The sequence below is a fragment of the Chinchilla lanigera genome, unplaced genomic scaffold (genome assembly GCF_000276665.1).
Source record: "Chinchilla lanigera isolate Chin_1 unplaced genomic scaffold, ChiLan1.0 scaffold00028, whole genome shotgun sequence".
Taxonomy (NCBI): domain Eukaryota; kingdom Metazoa; phylum Chordata; class Mammalia; order Rodentia; family Chinchillidae; genus Chinchilla; species Chinchilla lanigera.
Window position 1 is genome coordinate 13,775,357 of NW_004955429.1, and position 21,006 is coordinate 13,796,362.

The 21,006-nt window shown below is 46.5% G+C and overlaps 1 protein-coding gene across 1 annotated transcript in view; it reads left to right on the plus strand.

Annotated features, from left to right (window-relative positions):
- The window catches only part of Slc6a11 (solute carrier family 6 (neurotransmitter transporter), member 11), a 106,236-nt gene that overhangs the window by 902 nt on the left and 84,328 nt on the right, over positions 1-21,006 (plus strand). The window contains exons 3-6 of the mRNA XM_005387255.2: positions 10-202; positions 3,100-3,234; positions 3,352-3,492; positions 6,919-7,009. Coding sequence (XP_005387312.2) covers positions 10-202; positions 3,100-3,234; positions 3,352-3,492; positions 6,919-7,009 — 560 coding nt within the window. The remainder of the gene's footprint in view (positions 1-9; positions 203-3,099; positions 3,235-3,351; positions 3,493-6,918; positions 7,010-21,006) is intronic.

A 21,006-nucleotide genomic window follows, 5' to 3' on the forward strand; every position in this document is an offset into this window, starting at 1 on the left:
GACGCGAAGGCGGCAGGGGAGGCGCGGGAGACCCAGGCGCTCGGCGGCGGCGGGGACGCGCGCGGCCGCAAGCGCGACAAGGCGGTCCACGAGCGCGGCCACTGGAACAACAAGGTGGAGTTCGTGTTGAGCGTGGCCGGGGAGATCATCGGGCTGGGCAACGTGTGGCGCTTCCCCTACCTGTGCTACAAGAACGGTGGAGGTGAGGCGCGAGGGGATGGGGCGCCGCAGGCTGGGGGGGGCGGGGACCCCCGGGACGCGCGACGCCCCCACCACGGGCCACTCTGCCACCTGTTCCGCGCACGCGCGGCTTCGCACCTGAGCGCCTCTTAGCTCCTGAGCGCCGCTTCACACCTGAGCACCGCTTCGCACCTGAGCGTGGCACCTGCCAGCACGGGGACCTCCCGCCGGGAGACACGCGGAGGCAGGACCAGCCGGTGTCTTGGGCAGGAGACGCTTTGCCCTGGGAGCCTCAGCTTTGCTGAGTGGCCTTGGGTTTGAAGCGTTTGCTGAAGTGCCAGGCACCGCTCTAAGCTTTTCCTGTGTTGTTTCACTTTGGGCTACAGTCACAGTGGCAGGCTGTATAAACCCATCTCACAGATGAGAAAACTGAGGGTCAGAGAAGCCTCTTCCCGACCCAATGAGAAAGCAGGATGCTGCCCTCAAAGGCCTTGTTTTAATGTGGGCTTGGGCTGACAAGTGGGAGAACTGTCAAGTGAGGCTTTGCTGTTCGCTTTCCTGCCTGGTCTTGTAAATCTGCTCCTGAGGCCTTTTGTAGGGCTGGGATGTGGGGCTTCTGTGGTGGAAGAACAGGCAGCAAGCAGTTTCTCTGACTGGTCCCAGAGTCACCCACAACAAGTGGCAGCGAGACTGCCCCACTGTGTAAGAAGTGCTTGGAGGCTGTCGAGCAGGGAAAGGAAGGTGATGAGAGGGTCTTTTCTAGTGACAACATCCCAGTTTGTCAGAAGATGCTGTCGTGAATCCAAACTGCCTCACTCAGAGAAAGGGCTCCAGGCTTCAAGTCACATGAGCAGGACGGCCTCACAGAACCATGGCAAGGGGTCCCACAGAGCCTTCTTCCGGGGCACCATTTCTCTGAGAGAAGCTTGTCTGTGCATTGCCATCTCTTTTGGGTACCCCCTGCTCCTCCAGCAGATGGTCAGCCCCTGAAGAAGGTGGCTCAGGAGTTGGCTGGCAGGAACAGGGCAGGACTTCCTGAGCAGGCCCAGCAGAGGGAGCGGGGAGGGGACTGCTCTGTCTGCGCCTTCCTTGGAGACGCTCCTCCTGAAGGTGCAGACTGCTCCGGGCCTGCTCTGCTCTGGCAGTGAAGGGGCGGTTGATGTCAGTGTCAATGTTGGTGGACAGCAGGGCCCCAGGTGTGTTCTCTGTCCTCAGCTGGGAATCCTGGCCCTTTTCAAAGACAGCCTTTACAACCTGTGATGTGCTTTTGGGAACCAGTGGAATCCTACAGTGTATTCCCAGGGCAAAAGTTGTTTTCACATCTTTGTTAATCCAGGAAATTGTTATACCAAAACAAAAAGCATTGCTAAAAGTAGAAAATAGGGTAAATTGGGTTAATTACAAACTCTGCCACAGATTTAAAAAAAGAAAAGGTTGTAGTGAGCAAAATTTAAAAATGAGTCACTGTTGGGCTTTGCTTTTCTTTTTTTTTTCCTCTCTGATTTGCCAAGTGGCTCCGCTGGTTGCACAGATATCCCGGTTGGGTTGCATTAGTGTCTTAAGAATTCCAGGACCAGCTTTGTGGCTAACATGGACCAGAGGCTTGCAGGTATCATCTCTTAGATTTGAGGGCAGTGATGGCGGACCTTTTAGAGCTTTTAGTAACAACAAACCGCCCACTGTGTCCTTTGTGCCATAGGTTGGACACAAGTGTTCCAGGTTTATGGGTAAAATTGCAGCGTGTTAAAGAACTGCTGAAGCTTTTTAACTGATTAGATATAGATTTAGCAAGCAGATACCTTTATTCCCTTTCATATACTTTTTGCCTTCTAATATAATTGGGCTGTTTTTTCATTGTCCCCCCCCCTTTTTAATCTGCATGATTCTACTGATAGAGCCCAACAGTAGTTTAAAGTACTCTTTTCTCAGTGTGAAACTTTAAATTACTCTCTTCCCCCCAAAAAACTAAGACCCTTTCACAACCTGGTAGATAGAGCCTTCCTATCAGGATTGATCAAAATTGTTGCTCTTACTCTTTGTAGTTTTTGTTTAGCAAAAAAAAAAAAAAAAAAGCAGTTTCAGTTGAAGCCTTCGTTTGTGAGATCAGATGGTGGGAAATAGTATGTTTTCATGCTTCCTTATTAGGCAGGGGAAAGAACGAGGGATTTGGGGAAAATCCCCTTCTGCTTGCAATAGCTCATGTTTACCTCAGTTATTTAATTTGTTTTTCAGAAAAACCTAGGCAGTGGATATTATGTTTCAAGTTAGGAGCACTAAAACTTAAGGTGGTCTTTTTGCAGACTGATCCTGAGCCAACCTGGCTGGATAGATTTTTGTGATAAGGTGACAGGGTCTTGCATCTCAGCGCCACACCTGGGCCTTGTGTGTAGAGGGGCTTAGCTCTTTGAAGCCTGACGTTGCTGCTTGTATGATTCCCTGAGAATGCTTTTCTCTATTAAAAAAGATTTTCTTTTTGCAGGGTGCTCTCAAAGTAAATAATAAGAAAGGTCCCTTCCCCCTGGCCTGTTGACATTATATTAGAATTATAAAGAGGGGTGTGACATCCGGAACAGGGATGGCTTGGCCTGTTCTGGAGGATGAAACATAGAGATTAAAGAACTGAGCTTTAATAAAATACTTTCTTTGACATTATCATCTTAGCTGTGCTACAGTTCTGTGCTTGATGACTAGAAGCCCCATTTCACAGGTGAAAAAGTTGATGCTCAGAGATGTGAGGTAGACCTGCTTAAGGTCATAAAGAGCACAAACCCAGGGCTGACTCGGGTCGTCCCAGTTGCAGCCTGAGCGCCAGCTCTGAGAGCATTACATCTTGCCTGTGGGGGGTGCATAGTAAAGAGTCTTATGCTGAACACAAAATGATGATGGCAGGTTTCATCTTATTCCTTTACATGCTTCCAGGAGCATTCCTGATTCCCTACGTGGTGTTTTTTATTTGCTGTGGAATTCCTGTTTTTTTCCTGGAAACCGCTTTGGGGCAATTCACAAGCGAAGGTGGCATTACATGTTGGAGGAAAGTCTGCCCTTTATTTGAAGGTAAGTATTGCATAATTAGAAAATGAGTTTGCCCTGTAGTGTCAAGCTACAAAGAAGAGCCGAGATTGCTTTGCAGAGATAGAGACTCAAATTTCTCCCTCTCCTTTGTCCTTTTAGGCATTGGTTACGCTACGCAGGTGATTGAGGCCCATCTGAATGTGTACTACATCATCATCCTGGCCTGGGCCATCTTCTACCTGAGCAACTGCTTTACCACTGAGCTCCCCTGGGCCACCTGTGGGCATGAATGGAACACAGGTATGGCCCCCAAGAAGGGTCTCTCTCCCAGTCCTGCTGGGGGACTTGGGATTGGGGCTGTATCTTCGGCCTCTGGGCTCTTGTTAGGAGTCCAGTTTGCTGGAAGTGGCCTCACTGAAACTGGGGGGTCAGTTCTATAGCCAGAGTGTGTTTATTCTGTGAGTTACGGCTGGAGCTAAGCATTGGCCCAAGGATTGGCATGGTGAGGAGAGTGAGGGTGTGCTGGGCTCTTTGCTAAATGCAGGTTTTGAGCCCTCTGGGTACTGGGCAGTGGTGGGTGGGAATTACTCAGGGGGCCAGGGCTCCGGTTCCAGCCCTGCCTCTCCAAGTGGCAGGTTTTCCCTGTGAAAGAAGGGATTAGACTAGATTAAGGGCTGAAGACTGTGGATCTTTGGGTTGATCCATCTTTAAATGATGAACAGCAAATTGAAGAATGTATTTGATTTGTACTTCATCTGAAAAATCCAGGTTTCCTGTGAAAATCCAGATTTATAGTTTCTCTTCAAAAATTAAAAGACCTGGCAGCTTTCTTCCTTGGCCACAATGGCTGTAGCTGAGAGGAAGCTGTTCCTTTAGGTGACACATCTGTCCTCAAATTGTTACTATTGTCACCCAGATTATCTTCATTTGCCTTACCTGCCCAGTCCAGCTAGACATTTGAGTTCAATGCACCTGACCCCAGAATGCAATAATTTTTTAGATTACTTTTGTTTCCTTTAGATGTACTATTTGCTTTTCAACTTGTCATCCTGTCAGGATTGAGTTTTGTAATCTGGGGAGGGAGAATACCTGTCTAGTCCCTTTCTGATAAGGCTGTGCTCCCACAGACATTACTAATTGATTGCAGCACACCTTCTTGGGTCTTTGCCCAAGAGTGCTTCTAAGCAGTTATATTCCAGGTATCTGCTGCCTTTTGGCATGTGACTGGAATTGGATCACATACTTTAACTTTCTCACTACTCATATCAGAATCTCGGGTTAGACAGTGCCTGTGAGTGGCCTCTTGTCCTGAGGGCTGTGATCCAGGAAGACTGGCGGGGTGTTGGCCACCAGCAGAAGGAACAGCAGGCACCAGACCTAGACAGTGCTGTGACTGGGCTTCTCGCCCATGTGACTTTGCTCTGCTTCCCTCTCAGTCACATTTTATGGCAACCTTGCTCTCTCCAGAGCCCTGGTTCTTAACCTTTCTCTGGCAAGGGATTTCACAGAGGTGCTACCGAACCAAGATGCAAGGATGTATTCTTAGAGTCCTCTATGATAATTTAATTGTGTATTTTGAGGGTCCTCTAAAAATAGGCACATGTTCCGGACCTTTGGCACAGCCGCTTTGTAACTGAGGATGGTCATGAATTTGGCAATAGAATGACAATGGTCAAGGGAAAGAAAGCAGAGCGATTTAATTCATACATGGTGTGTTAGGGGGCTGGGATTGTGCCTCAGTGGTAGAGCTGTTGCTTAGCATGTGTCAGGCCTGGGTTCTAGCTCCAGCACTGCAAAAATGTTATTATAATTTTAAAAAATAAAGAAAAGAAAAAGAAATGGTGTGCTGGTACTAAAAGAAGTACAGCTGAGAATGCATAAACTGCTAGGAACGCAGGTTTCACACAAGTGTGACCCGAGGAAGCTGGCCATAGAATCGAGTCGCGGGTAGCCCTTGGAAGAATCAGCGTGGAGGCCAGCAGACCTGCCTCTTACCTGTCAGCTCCATTTATGTCAGGAAAGCAATTTGATTTCATTAAGTGGCATTACCCTACATGTCCATGTCATGTTATCACCCTGAATTGTGTTGGCTGCTAGTGGGTGGTATTTAACTTGTAAATTTAATTTTGCTTTTCCAGTTGTATGAATTATATGGTCACAAAGACTTTATAGCCCAGTGTATATCTGTATATGATGAACTATTTTAATAAAAATAACTGGTCAACTTTGGGTGTCTGAGAGATTTTTTTACTCGAGGGAAAAAAATTTAAAAACACCATGTCAGAGAATCTGATATAACCTAAAGGCTCCTCTCACCCAGAAAAAGGCCCAGAACATAGCAGTCCTTTTAAGTACAATTTTAGTTTTCTAGATTCCTCTTAAAGACTTAACTGTGGACCCTGCAACCAGCTCCTCTCAAAGCTTAGCATTTGCCAGAAGGAGCAGGAAGCGAGTAGACTCCCGCAGTGTTCCCACAGTGGCTCACAGCCTCCTCCATCCACCGCTGGTAACCATTTCTCTAAAGCAGTGGTGGCGAACCTGTGACACGCATGCCACAGCAGGCTGTTTGTATCATTGAGAGCACTGAAAGGTCGGCCATCATTGCTTTAAAGCCACTCGAATGCCTGCAGCATGTGAAACATCACCTACAGGAGCTGGTTCCTGTCCCTAGAGACGGCAGGTGCAGCCGGAAGGGCGTGTACATGTGTGAGTGCAGGAGAAGAAAGAAAAGTGGGCCCTGGCTCTGAGCTAGCCAGTGCTGCTGCCAGGGGCCCTGAGAGCGCAGGCACAGGAGCCCCTGTGCCCCAGGGAGCTCTGTAAACAGGGAGCACAGGTCCTGCGGGGGCCACTGTTACTAAACACAACAAAGGAAATGGAGCTCCGGCAGGAGTTTGTGCTCAGTTCTGTCTTTAACAGAACTGCCCAACTGCTCATTTTATGGCAGAGGGAGAGGGTGCAGGTGGGGTGTCTCCCGACTATTTCTGAACCTTGGATTCTTTCTTTTCAAAATAAAAGGCGTTAGAGAAGGTGATTCTCAGAGGGCCTCTGGACTCTGCCTTGCTCAGCATTCAGGGGAGGGAGATCAAGGAGGGCTTCCTGGAGGAGGAGGGGTTGATGGGTTGCTCCAGGCCTTGGTGGATGAACACTAGGATATTTTTGCAGGAGATTCTCTTGGTCACCAAGTTTCTGAGAAAGCTGCTCAGTAAATCCTTTCTGATTAACTGGCTTGAGTGAAGTAACAATGAAGAAAGCAAAGGTTCTTTACGCATGTTGGTTCATGATGTTTCACGAATGCTCACATCTTCATAAGCAGCTGCAGTGTTAGCCCCCTTTTAGAGAAAAGCAAAGTTTCAGGTGTGTTCCTGCCCTGGGGACACAGTGATTGACTCATTCCTTTAGTCCCTCTAGTTCAGCCAGGACTGTTGGGCTGGTGTGACTTGGGCAGGGAGAGGAAGAAAGAAAAGTGGATTTGGGGATGTGGCTGGAGGACAGGGTATGAGAGGACGTAGAGGGTGGGGCACAGAGAGTCCCTGCCCCGCAAGCTCTCCTCCTGTTCTGATCATCTGAGCATCACTGTTTGTGGAGCATTTATTTTACTGTCGCATCCTTGTTTGCTCAGCGGCCAGGTAAAGCTGCCTGGTTACATCATCAGCTCTGAATGTTTTCCCGGAGTCCACCCTCGTCAAGGTTAATTGTCTTGCATGTCTTCTCTTGTTTCCGCTGTAGAGAAATGTGTGGAGTTCCAGAAGCTGAACGCGAGCAACTACAGCCATGTGTCCCTGCAGAATGCCACCTCCCCCGTCATGGAGTTTTGGGAGTAAGTGGAGGAGCCCTTGTCTCCCGGGGCTGTGGGGGCTGCGTGCTGGTCCTGCCCCACTGTCCTGGCCCCGTCTCTGGACAAAGCAGACCCATCCTGCAGCCAGGCACTTTTGGCTTCTCGGGGCGTCTCCCTGCCCTAGAAGCCTGAGTGGAGATCTTCTAGGCTTCCCAGAGGAACAGCTGAGAGAAAAGCTTTCTTAGCGTGCCTCGGTGTTTATTAGGGCAGGAAGTGCTTGATAAAACGTTAGACAGTTTAAAAATTCATTTTGAGCAGAAGAGACATTGTAGCATGTTTGCAATAAGTGAAGTCAAGAATATATTCAGTCTGGAAGGCGGAAGTCTCCTGGGGGTACAGGTTAGCTCCTTCCAGTAGCTGAAAAGAAGTGGATGTGTTTTAATGGGTGGCACTTACAAAGAAGCAGATTTCTGATGTGCCTAAGGAAGACGTTGGTCTCACAGCATTGGCTGAATAAAGTACTTCAGAAGGTTGTGGGCACCCACACTGGAAGGGGTGGGCCTGTGCAGGGCTGCTGATCCTTGTTGGGGACCTGTCAGAAGCCTCTGAAATTATAAGTAGTAGTTGTGTGGGTGGGAATTTTCCCAGAAATGGGCATAGTTTTACCAGAGTTCCATAGGGTCATGATGCTGTTAGGGCAGCTACATAGTTGTACAGGTTGCTAAATCCAAGGGGGCATCACTTACATTATGGAATGCGCACTCCAAAATTATATAGCGCACAACCTGTCTAGAAGCGCAGAGTGGCCCCAATTTCAGAGCTTCTGAAACAGCGATAGGACCATCCTTTGCTGCAGCTGCTGAAGACACATTTCCCCAATGATTTAAAGGCTGGACTAAATGCTTTCTGAAGCTTTTCAGTTTGAAGACGGCTGGCTTCATGAAGAAGCCTCTCCTCTCCTGATACTAATTAATAATAGTGCTTATGTGAAAGGAGTAGTTTTGTCCCTCTCTAAAGCAGTTATGCTGAATTTAGCCTTATCATTCATGTGCACATCTTTATCCTTGGGCTCATATGTATGTGCCTTAGGTAACACCAGGGCACAATACAGACCTTTTAATTATACTTCACGGTATCCATTACTTACATTCTTACATAGTTTAAAATTTTATATTAATGGTGTCCATTACTTACATGCATTTCGCAGCTTTGTTTTTTTGTGCAGTTTTGGTCTTGAGATGTCACCATACATGTGCTGATACACATAGCTTTTCTCTCTCCTCTCCAGCCCCGTATGTGGCATTTGCGGTGTGAACAGCCTTCCCTGTGTTTATCCACGTCCCCTTGAGGGCCTGTCGTCTGCTGGCCGTGGTCACTGTTGAGCATGCTGAGTGAATGTCTTGTGCTTGAGCACATGAGTGAAGGTTCCTAGGCTGTATCCCTATCATAGGGTGATTTATGCAGCTAGAACAGAAAGCCTGACCCTGGGTAACTGATAAAGAACAAATGTATTTCTTATAGTTCTAGCGATTAGCAAGTGCAAGGCTGTGGGCCAGTTTCATCCCATGGAAGAAGGCAGAAGGGCAGAAGAACACACACACTCAAGAGCAAGAGGTCAAACTCTCCCTTTTAGCATGAATCCACTTCCCTGATAATGGAAACGGTCCACTCATGTACTAAGGGCCCTCTGTGCTGATCACCTCTTAATGGCCCGGCCTTTCACCACTGTTCAATTTGGGACTCAATTTCCATTGCATGAACTATAGAGGCCACATTCAAACCATAGCAATACTGAAGAGCGGAAGTGCGGGGCTATGCAGTCCCTGCATTGTCCATTTTATCAGATAATGCAAAGGGATTGTCTGAATGTAAGTGTGGGAGACTCTCTACTGTGCCACATTCCCTGTAGCACTTGGTCTTATTGGCCTTTGTTTTGCTGGTGTAATGGGTGTGAAATGGTGTCTTAGTATTTTGCATTTGCATTTCTCTAGTTACTTGAGGTAGAACACCTTTTGATGTTCTTTTTTTTTCTTTCTGCCATTTGATATTCTCATCTGTGAACTTCAAGTTTATGTCCTACTCTATTTGAGTCACTTGTCTTTTACAGGTGGGAATCCCTTGATACATCCTAGATATTATTGATGGTGCTATAAATGTCATTTCTCAGTGTGTGGCGTTTCTTTCTTTCTTTCTTTTTTTTTTGGCATTTCTTTCTTACTTATGCTGTATAGAATTTTTAATTTTACTGAAGTCACACTTGTCAATCTCTTTGGTTTGCACAGTTGGTGTCTTATTTAAGATATATTTCTGTACTCCAAGGTTGTAAAAAAATATCCTATAGTTTCTCCTAAGAGTTTTAAAGTTTTGCTTTTTCACATTTAAGAATATGATCTCTCTGGAATTTTATTTTTATGTCAATAGGGTACAAATCTAATTTTATTGCCAGGTGTGGTCGCACATGCCTGTAATTCCAGCACTCAGGAGGCTGAGGCAGAAGGATCACTGTGAGTTCAAGCTCAGCCTGTACTACATAGTGAGTTCAAGACCTGTATAGTGAGACCCTGTCTCAAAAAGCAAACAAAAAATTAACTTTATCATTTATTTAAATAACCAGTTTCCCATGCAGTATATCCTTTCTAAATTGATTTGCAATGCTATATTCTATATATCATTTTTCCAGAAGCACATGTCTATTTTTTGACTCTCTCTCTGCTTTATTGGTATCTGTGTCTGTCTCTATGTCCATATCACATCTACAGTTTTATTATAAGCCTTGAGCTAGAAAGGCACCTCCTTTACTTTTATTCTTTTCTGTTCTTTTCATCTTAGTGTTCCAAATAATTTTAGAATCAGTTTACTAGTTTATACAATGAAGACAACAACCACTACCATAAGGAGTGTAACAGCTCTGAGGATTTTGATTGCAAGCCTATTGAAATTTTAGGTTAATTTGAAGAGAAGTGACATCATGGTTGTGCATCTCTATCCATGAACATGGTATAGCTAGCCCTCTGTTTATCTGAGTGTCTTGGTTACTTTTCTCTCATTTCTGACTCAAAATACCCAACACCCAAAATTAAGGAAGGAAAGCTTTCTTTAGCTCACAGTTTGTAAAGGTTTCAGTCCATAATCAAGTGGCTCCCAGGCAGTTTGGCATGACACAGGGGCAGCAGTGCAAGGTGGCAAAAGACAACAAACACAACAAGAGCAAAAAGGGAAAAGCAAGCCTCTTTTCCTCCCTTGTATTGTATGCGGGCTACCTGCCCACACCATCTCCCTGGCCACTTCTTCCACAAGCTCAGGATGTTTACAAAGGGAGGACCCTGGCCCCCTGCCAAGTCACTTAGTTAAACTTCTAAACTCAAATCTCAAGTTGACACAATGTATGAACCCAAACATTGGGTCTTTTCAAATGCCTTACTAAGTAAGGTATTACTTTGTAAAGCAAAGTAAGGTATTACGTTATAAATACATTATAAAGCAAAGTAAGTTGCTTTACTGTGATCTACAGAACAGCAGTGTTGGTTATCCACCTTAGACCTGGTGAAGCACAGACTCAATCTGAGCATCCATAAGATGTGTGCTAGGAAGGAAGCTCCTGTGTGTCTCTTCCCAGTTCCACTGGGCTATGGTTTCCTGGAAGAATGTCACAGAGACTTGTTTTAGGCCTGTACATTTAAAGGTCTGAAAAACATGGTTTCTGTGCTTTTCTTAGGGAGCCAATCCTGAAACATTAGACTGGACATGATCTCTGTGTAAGCTCATGTCATCTTGCACCATTTGTTCCCTGGGTAACATACACAGAACCCCTCAGACTATTATTTGTGTTGTGTGTTTGTTCATTGTCTGCACTCCCCAGTGAGCAGTAATGAAGCAGCACCAGCCTGGTTATAGTCACCACAGTTGCGCTGTGAAATGCCCTCAGTGAATGTTTAGAAGATGAATGGACCTAAGATATATATGAATGGGTGAGGAGGAAGGCAGGCAGATAACAAGTTCTAGCAAAATACTGTAGGTAAATAGTCACCAGGGTTCTAGCAAGACTCACACTGTTGGGAAGGTTCCCACTCAACAGCATTGACCACTTCTGGGATCCCTTTGCAGCATCCACATCACCCACTCATTTGGACCCCAGGCGGCTGGAAGGGACAGCTTGTCTGCATCCTCCTGTGTAAGGGTCTTTGCCAACTCCCTGGTCATGCCACATGACTATGTATGGGCGACTGAGCCCACAGCTCTGGTTTTCTGTGCAGATTGCATCTCTGTTATTCCCAAACTTATGTTCTTATAGAGGAAATTGGAATCTTACTCTCTTCCTCAGCACACCCAGCCACTGCCTGCAAGTGTTCTGCTCACACAGCCTAGAGAATATGTGGCTGGGAAGGAAGAGCTTCTTCCCTAAATCCAGTTGAAAGTTGATTTCTGGGGCTTCAGATAGAGCATACCTGTTTCTTTTTCCCTGGCGTAGCTCTTGCAGTATTGGATCAGTTTCATGAAAAATGTTTCTTTCCCAGTTGGTGAAAGTTGTCTTTGCTACTCCTTGTATAGTGGTTCCCCACTTCCTTTCACATCTTCATTGTGTTGTCTTCGCAGTGCCTCCAGCTCCAGGGTCTCGCTGCCTGGTCAGAGCAGAGGCCTTAGCTGTCTGCTAGGTCATTCATTTGACAAATGTCTGCATTCCTGGTGCACACACAAAAAACACAGTGCATATTCAGGGAGGCAGAGATGAAAGATGACAACCTAGTCTCTAGAAGCAGAAGTGAGATGAGTCCATTGATTACCGTTCCAATTTTAGTATATGTGCTGCTGAAGCGAGCACCCATCGATTATCATAAAATCACTAACAAGGTATATTTCTTCCCTGCCTGTGGCTGGCCATGGCTTCACCTTGCCATGGGCCCCTGTCCAAACCACCTTGCATCTTAAAATTTTGTTTTCCTTTTTGGGATTACTAGTTAATAAGAAAAGCTTAGGCCCTGGATTTTGACTCTGGCAAGGGGCCTAAGGGGCAGCTTGTCTTCCTAATGTAGGATGGCAAAATCAGGCCATCTTGGTTTCCCTTAGTAACCCATTATGCACTTATCTAAATACAGTATGTCTGCAGTTCTGGATCCAGCCTAGTAAGTGTATAATGAATGTTAGGGCATCGGATGAACTTTGATTTGTCTTCATATCCCCGTCCCAGGCCTCCATCTCCCATGATCTAGGGTTTTGTAAGCAAACCTAGACTCGCCATGTATACAATCAAAATCACTTTTGCTCAGTGTCAATTGGAGGAATGTGCATTGAGCACATACTGTGAACTGGACCTGAATTAAGCTCTCTAGGGATTCACTTCTGTTTTTTATTCAGAAAGATGAGGACTTTACCAGAGGAAGTTTTCCTTTGGTTTTTCTTTTTTTTTTTTTTTTTTTTTTTTTTTTTTTTTTTTTTTTTAGTTACATGGACATTTTAGCTCATTTTCTTTGGATGCAAAATTGGAAATCAGAGTTGTTGGGGTGGAACCTGGTTCTTTCCGTGGGACTGAGCACCTCCTGGCCTCACTCCCAGACTTGTCTTTTCTGCCATCTATTACTCCTCCTTGCTGAGTTCCTTCCTGCCCTGCGAATTCCCTGGGCTTGATCCCAGGAAATACACATATGTTTCTTAAAGAATCCTTACCAGATCCTGGTGGGTGTGGCTCCTTGTTATCAGTGAGTCTTAGTTCAGTTGTCCCTGGGGAATCCTTCCCTGACCAGGCCAGGAGGATCAGCACCCAGTCAAATGCTATTCCTCACTCTGTTTCAATGTTGACATAATTCTTGTCCAAAATCCTTATATCTTGCTTGACTTGTTGATTCTCACTCTTCCTACATTATAATTTAAGCTCCACATGGGCATTGATTGTATCTGTTTTTCTTTTTATTTTTGCTATTGTTTTGCTGGCCCAGTATGGGAGCTCAGTGAATATCTGTTGAAATGAATGAATGGAAGAGTGAATGAATGGATGTTTCCTAACCCCTGGAGTCCATTGTTCTCTGTAAATTGCAAATGAGGTAAACTCTCCTGAGGGTGATGATGAAGCTAATACCGCCCCTGAGCCCAAGTCTTTGGAAAGATCTGAAGGCCTTAATAGAATGATTATGATTAGTTCTCCCATCTGTGACATGGAGATTGTGTTAGGCAGCTGTCCATCACTGTGACAAAATACCTGAGATAAACAATTTAAAGGAGGAAAGGTTTGTTTTGGCTCACAGTTTCAGAGTTTTCGGTGCATGGTGGCTTGGCCTATGGCAGTGCAGGACATTATGGAGGGAGCATGTAATGGAGGAAGCAGAGAGAGAGAAGAGGATAAGGTCCCAGTATACCCTCTATAGAGAGCCTGCTCTGGCCTTGTCATGGCCCAGAGGAGCTCACATTTGTCATCCAAGGGAAAAGTTACTGGAATTCCAATAAGTAATTCTAATCTACCACTTCCAGTGCAACCCATGGTGAGAATAAAGAGACAAATACATATCTGTAGTTGTGGGGAACCAAGGGGGTCCTAAGTCCAGTTAGAACAATGGCTAAACAGAGCAAAGGCCACCACCCAGGGCCAAAGCTGGCTTTTATTAATTTGTGAAGAGGGGAGTGGCTCAGGTTTGGGCGACGTGAGAACAGCAGGAAGTATGCGAGTACTGTGAGCTAGGCTAGTTAGGAGGCACAATAGCATCTCCGCAACATGCAGGGAGAGGTATGCAGAAAGAGCACCGGATTCCAGTAACAGGTAGCCTCTAAGTTTGGAGGAATCTGCATAACACAGTTTGAGGAAGTATCTTGTGTTTTTGGCTGGTGCTCCAGCTTTGATGTCTGCCCTTCATGCCCTGAGATGTCAAGGGTTCTTTCTCAAGCCTCAGTCTCAGCCAACAGCACGGTATTACTCAGCCTAGCTCTGTTCAGTAGTTGAGAGCTCTAGGTAGGGCTTCACTGACCTATCCCATTGCTTCAAAGGCTGTGTAGCCTCAGTGCCTCAGCTAGACCCATTTGCATTGCTTAAAGACTATTGGAGTAAAAACCTAGCCAGCTCTGTCTGTATCAATACATGGAATCAGGGTGAGGTTTAGCCAACATGGACACAAATGGTTTTCTTTCAAGGAGAGCCATCCAGGTGGTCCTCCATACCCTCCAGGCCATGTCCCATGACCTCACTTCCTCTCACCAGGCCCCATGTCTTATAGGTTCCACCACTGCCTGCCACAGGCTGGGGACCAAGCCTTTGGCATATGGGACTGTGGGGGACGTTTCAGATCTAACCCATACCATAAAGCAGCCCTGTTTCCTGCCCTTCCAGCCCCTCCTTCCAGTACACCATGAGATTACAGATCACACCTTCTGAGGGCTTTGATGGGCCAAACCGGGTGCGTGACTTAGCACCTGTCATTTGAGCCACTGTGTCCTGTCCTCCTCCTATCTGCGGGTACAGGTTCCTGGCTGGGACTGAACTGCCAAGGGTGTGTGGTGCCAGCCTGTTTACCTGAAGATTTGTATCTCCAACTGCAGAATCAGAAGTGCCTCCAGACTTTGCCCTAAGTCAAAACTGCATCCTGCATGGCACCATCTACTCTGCTAGTCTAGGTTATCCTTGATCCTATCGCCTTGCATGGGGGGTGGATTTGAGGGTGCAGGTTCTGGAACCCAGTTGAGGCTGTGGCATTTCCTGCTGCTGAGTGCATGCTCGCAGGTGGTGTGGGCGGCCCCTTGGGGCCTGTGAGTGCTCCCCCAGGATGGGGTGGTGAGGGGACCTACCTCTTTGAGTTATCAAGGGCATGATCACACAGCACCTGTCATGTCACACATACTCAGTAGACAGTGGCTGTTCTTGCGAGGAGGACTTTATCCAGACTTTTGAGTCTGGGTTCAGAGCAGCTCTTAGAGAAGGTCCATCAACCAGGTTTTGCAGGCACTGTCAACCAACAAGATGATTTTTTTTTTTTTTGGTACCGGGAATTGAACCTTGTGCTTGGCAGGCAGGCACTTATGCCACTGAGCTATATCCCCGGCCCTAAGATGATCTCTTTCAGCAAGTTTTCTTCACTTAACTATTCTCCAACATTGCTTGGGAGTCACTGGTTGCTCGGCACCCCATCTGCAGCCAAAGAGATGAAGAGGACACTGTCCCTCCCCGATGAAGCACGCAGGTAGGGAAAGCTAGAGGCTGGGACGTGGTGGTGGGGAGGAATAGTTTTTGAAATACAGGGAAACAGGTATCTACAGGATGCTTGTATGGAGGCAAGATGAGGAAGGCTAGATGCCTGGCCTTTGGGCAAAACTTCATGGAGATGGTGATGCTTAAGATGGGCTTTGAAGAGTGAGTAGAAGTTCCTGTGATTGGCTATGGAACAAGTAAGTTGTGTAGGAGCTGGGTGAGTCACAGAGGCAGGAGAAGAGGCTGGCAGGAGAAGTGACTGTTGATGTTTGTTGGGTTTAGCTACAGTGCTACTGCATCTGGAAGTGGGGGTGGGGAAGACTTGAGTGAGAAGAGAGGTAGGGCCAGAGCATCTGTTGAATTAGCATGGTTTTAGTTACCTGTAGTCAACTGTGGTAGAGAATATTAATTGGAAAATTCTGGAAATAAACAGAGAGATTTTTTTCTTCCATACTGAGGATTGAACCCAAGACCTCAGGTATACTAGGCAAATGCTCTACCACTAAACCACATTCCTAGCCCTTTTTATTTTTTAATTTTGAAACAGATAGGATCTCTCTAAGTGACACACACTGGCCTTGCACTTCAAGCCTCCTGCCTCAGCCTCTGGAGTATCTGGAATTACAGATGTGTGATACCACACCTGGCTCAATGCATATGTATTAAGTTGCAGGCTATTCTAAGTAGTGAGATGAAATCTGCCACTGTGCTGCTGCATCTTATCAGGATGTGAAATGTCCCTTTGTCTGGTGTACCCATGCTGTCCATGTGACCCACTGTGGGTCACATATCTTGGTTTTCATGGCCAAGATACAGCTCAGCAGCTGCACCTGGCTGGCAAGTGCAAGGTCCTGAGTTGATTTCTGGTACCAAACAAAAACAACACTATCTTGGTTTTCAGGTCAACTGTGGAACTATCACGGTGCTTGTATTCAAGTGGCCCTTATTTTATTTAGTAAGTACAAGGTGAGGATGCTGGAAATTCAGATATACAGTACCAAAGAGAAGCAGTGAAGTCTTAAAATGAAAAGGTGAAAATTCTTGACTTAAGAAGGAAGAAAAAAAATATCATATGCTCACATTGCCAACATCTCAGTAAGTCATTGTTGACCTTTTTTTTTTTTTTTTTTTTTTTTTTTTTTTTTTTTTTTTTTTTTTTTTTGGTTTTTCTCCGGTACCAGGAACCGAACTCACGACCTTGAGCTTGCTAGGCAGGCGCTTTTGCCGCTGAGCTAAATCCCCAGCCCCCATTGTTGACCTTTTACTGAGCCTAATTATAAATTAACATTTTTGGGAAAAGCATCATGTACATAGGACTTAGTGCTGTCCAAGGTCTCAGGCGCCCAATGGGGAACTTGAAGCGTGTGCCCCATGGATGGAGGAGCATCCATCCATGTCTTCAGGGAGCACCTACCACAGGCCAGGTACCCATGTGGGTCCTGGCATGCGCCATGAGCAGCACAGAGGCTTGCCCTTGCGGATCGGATTATACAGACCCACGTAAGTAGGAAGTGCCCCCTGGAGTTGAGCGCATATCTGAAGGAAACACCAGCAGGGTACAGGAGTTGAGACCGTCCAGGGCTGAGGATGGGCTCTGTGAGGCGGTAGCCTTGGAGCAGGGATGGGAGCGAAGACGCAAAGAACCACGGACATCAGGGGTTGTGAGCGCACGGGGCGGGGGAGGACATTTGTGAACTTGGAGACCGGCCGCAGAGGCAGAGCATTCAGGGGTTCTGTGGGGCTGCCCAGAGGGCGAGTCGTGGGGTCACGGCCAGGTCTGGTATGAGGGGCTGCTAGTGGCCGTGGCGATGTGGTCCAGGCGTGGGGAGCAAGGGCCTTTGCCTTGGGAGAGAGTGAGGCTGGGTGGTAGCAGAGCCCCCTGTGGTTGAGGACCATAGAGGCATAGGACTTCGGGCAGGTGATCATTCTTTCTGTTGGGCTGAGCCCCGGGGCCCCTCTCATGGTTAATGCCTCCACAGCTGCTGCTGGCCGGAGGAGGTCTATATTCCTTATTTAGCGTTTATTTTACAGTACTGGGGATTGAACATTCCCTACATCCTTAGCTCTTCTTCTTTTATTGTTCATTTTGAGACAAGCTCTCACTAAGTCACTCAGTTACTCGGGCTGGGTTCAAACTTGTGATGCTCTTGCCTCAGCCTCTCAGAGCATTGAGATGGCATAGGTGTGCCACTGGGCTTTTCCTCAACAGAGGTGGGGGGGCAGGTTCTGGATTTGCCTGGATAGCAGCAGAGGCCAGTGTAGCCATGACTGCCAGTTTGTGGACTGCACAGATGTGTCATCCTTAGCATCCCACTTCTGAAGATTTATCCTGGGGCGGGACTGCACTAGAACATGTAGCCTGCGCATGCCCAAAGCAGCATAGTTTATGATAATAAAAAGAGACAGGAGAAACGTGTGAAACATTCTTCAATATGATCGTGTTCTCCAGTCCGTAAGTTACGCAACAACTACACGAAAGAATGAGGCAGAAAACGTGTTGGGGAGAGACTGCCAGGAATAAAGGGGCCAAGGTAAGATGTAAAAATGTTGCCCTCACAGGAAGCCGTCTGCTCTGAGCCCCTGTTTCAGGAAGGACCAGTTAAGGCCTCTGAGGATGCTGAGCCTGCACATGGCGCTGAGAGCCCCAGCTGAGGGCTGGTTCTGCTTGTCCTTGCCCACACTGTGGTTTAAAATTACGTGCCACAGTCTGAGGAGCAGGGGACTTGGGCCTGGGGCCAGATGGCAAGAATTCCCATTTACTAGCCTTGGGCTTGTGACTTACACCCTTGTCACCTATGAAATGGGAACGATCACTATTGTACTTGTAGCAAGCAGTGGTAGTAACTGGATTTAATAAGGACTGCACAGAATAGCTGAGGTCTACCATTTTTGAGCATTCTGGTTCATTAGAGTAAAATCAGTTGTTTATAGTATCAGCCAGGTGGAGAGTGGCTTTTTTTTTTTAGCTGTAAGAGAATTGATCCAGGACTTTTGCACTGAGCTGTGTCCCCTGGCCTTTTGTTATTGTTATATTATGGTGGTATGTGGTGCGGTCCTTTCTCAGTGCCACCCACCGCTCCTGGTAGGCTCTGGGACCAGTGTGCTGAGCCAAGATGACGCTGGGTGAGGTGTACTCCATGCAGGCTGTCACAGGGCGTCGATCAGCTGTAACCGCTTGTCAGGAGGCAGGCCAGGGTTTGTGAGCTGTGCACGAAGCGACACTGCTGGCCGCCATCCGCTCCTTCTTGCCCATCGTCCCACCTCCAGGACCCCTCCCACGCTTGTTTCCATTAGCAGCTCAGGTAGGTGGGGTGACATTCAGAGGCACAGGGGAGGTGGCTGCTCCCGCCTCCTGTGCTTGTCCTGACCATGCAGCCAGCTCTGTGCAGAGCTCAGAGGGACAGGTGGGGCTGGGACTCTGCCTGAGCTTTTGACTGAAGCTCAGTGCACAGCTGCTGTATGTGGGGATGCGGGGACTGGGAGGGGGGGCTTGGTAGCACTTTTTGCTGCATGAGGAATCCAGAGTCCTGGGACCTCAGCCCAGGGTCAGTGAGGCCCTTTTTGCTGTGTGGCATCCACGTTCCACCTGTGGTGCGTTCCAGGAGCTGCAGTGGTCTCAGTTTTTCAGCCTGCGCTGTGCACCTTGCCTCTGACTTGCTGACCCTGTCTCTCTCCTCTGCTTCCAAGCAGGCACAAGTTTTGGGGCACGTCCCTCTCCCCACGTCCCTACTGCTTGGGCTGATCCCTCGCTCTTGCCCTCTCTGTGGAGAAATAGAACCGATACTGAGCTTGAGTTTGGGAAAGCGAGATTCAAGACCAAGCTCTCTTATCCACTGGTTTTGTGACCATTGTACAGTTAATATTTATGCAGAGCCTGAGTTTCCTCTGCACAGTGTTTTTGAAGGAAGGTAACACAGGAGAGTGCCTAATGCCCTGTCCCAAAGTGTGAGTTCTGCAGAATGCTAGGGACTGTAGCAGCCTTCTCTCATCCTCGGGGGGTGCATTCTGAGACACCCCCACCCTCCATGTGGGTGCCTGAAATTTCAGATAGTACCAAACCTTATATATACCATGTTTCTTCCTGTAAGCACTCATCTATGAGAAAGTCTAATTTGTAGACTAAGTGATAGTAAGAGATTAACAATAACTAATAATAAGATAGAACAATTATAACAATATACTGTAATAAGGTTGCCAGCACTGCTACTCTTGTACTTTGTGGTCATTATTATTAATTAAACTAAGACTTATTAGGGTGCAAGCTTGGAGCTACTGGGACAGAGGATTTGATAACTGAGATGACAGGTAGGTGACAGCCAGGTAGCAGTGTATACACTATGGATGAACTGGAAGAAGGGATGGTTTGTGTTTTAGGCAGGACAGAACAAGGAAAGGTGAGATTTCATCACACTACTCAGAACAGCATGCATCTTAAAATTTATGACCTGTCTATTTCTAGAATTTTCCATTTACTATTTTTGCACCATGGTTACTCATAAGTAGTTGAAACCTTGGATAATGGATTACTGTATTGATTCGGAAAAGCAGAAACATGCTGCAAGGACAGTTTCCTCTTAACAACTTTTTAAAAAAAAATTTCCAGTACTGGAGATTGAACTCCGAGTCTTCACACTGAGTTACAGGTCCAGCCCTTTTTGATTTTGAGAAAGGGTCATGCTAGGTTCCTGAGCCTGGTCTTGAGCTAATGCCCCTCCTGGCTCTGCCTGAAGAGTATCTGGGATTACAGGCATGCACTACCTAATTTGGCTTAACAACTTTTTAATAGGTTTATTGAGATATACTTTACATGCCATAGCATGCACCCCTTTTAAGTGTGCAGTTCAATCATTTTGAGTAAGTTTGCCAAGGATGATGGTACCACAGTTCTGGTGCGGAATATTTCCATCTCCCAAAGAAGCTCTCGCATGCCGTTTACAGTTCCTGTCCTGCAAGTAGCCACTCATCTGCTTCCTGTGTGTCTTTGATTTGTCTAGCCTGGACACTGTTTATGATTGGAACCCTGCAGTCTGTGGTCCCTTGGGATTGGCTTCTTTCATGTACTTTCAAGGTTCACCCGTGAAACCTGTAGGGTGAATCAGCCCAGGTTGAGTAACCCTTGTTTGTGATGCTGGTAACCTGCCTGTTCTGGATTTAGAAATTTAGAATCTTTGCACTACGTAATGGGCTACCTTGGGGACAGGACTCAATCCTCAACGTGAGTTTCACTAATGTTTTATGTGTGCTTTGCACAGATAGAATATTTTATGCAGCACTCCCAGTGTGTCTGTTGTTCCTACTGTGGCCTGTCATGTCTTGTAAGGTCAGGTATGGAGTTTTCTATTAGGAGTGTCATGTCAACATACAAAAAAAATTTAGATTTTGGAGCATTTTGGATTTGGGATTAGTCATGCTCAACCTGTATTTCATTCCTTTTTACGGTTCAGTAAAATTCTATTACATGGACGTACCACATAATTTGTCATCAGTTGATGGGAACTGGGATGGTTTCCACTTTGAGCTACTAGGAATATATGCTCTTACAAACATTTATATACATGTTTTGGTTGGAACATATGCTTTCTGTTTTCTTGGGTATGTACATAGGAGTAGAACTGCTGGTTTTGTATGTAACTTTTTTTTTTTTTTACAAAAGTAGCAAACTGTTTTTCCAAAGTGGCTGAACTGTTTTATGTTTCCGGAAGCAATGTTTGTGGGGCCATTTCTCTGTACCCTCACCAACACTGTTACTTTTGAATACTGTCTGCCTTTTGAATTGTAGCCATCCTCATGGACCTAAAGAGGTATCTCTTTGTGGTTTTAATGCTCCCAGTGAGGAACATTTCTATATAGATTCAGAAAATGGGATTTAGAGACA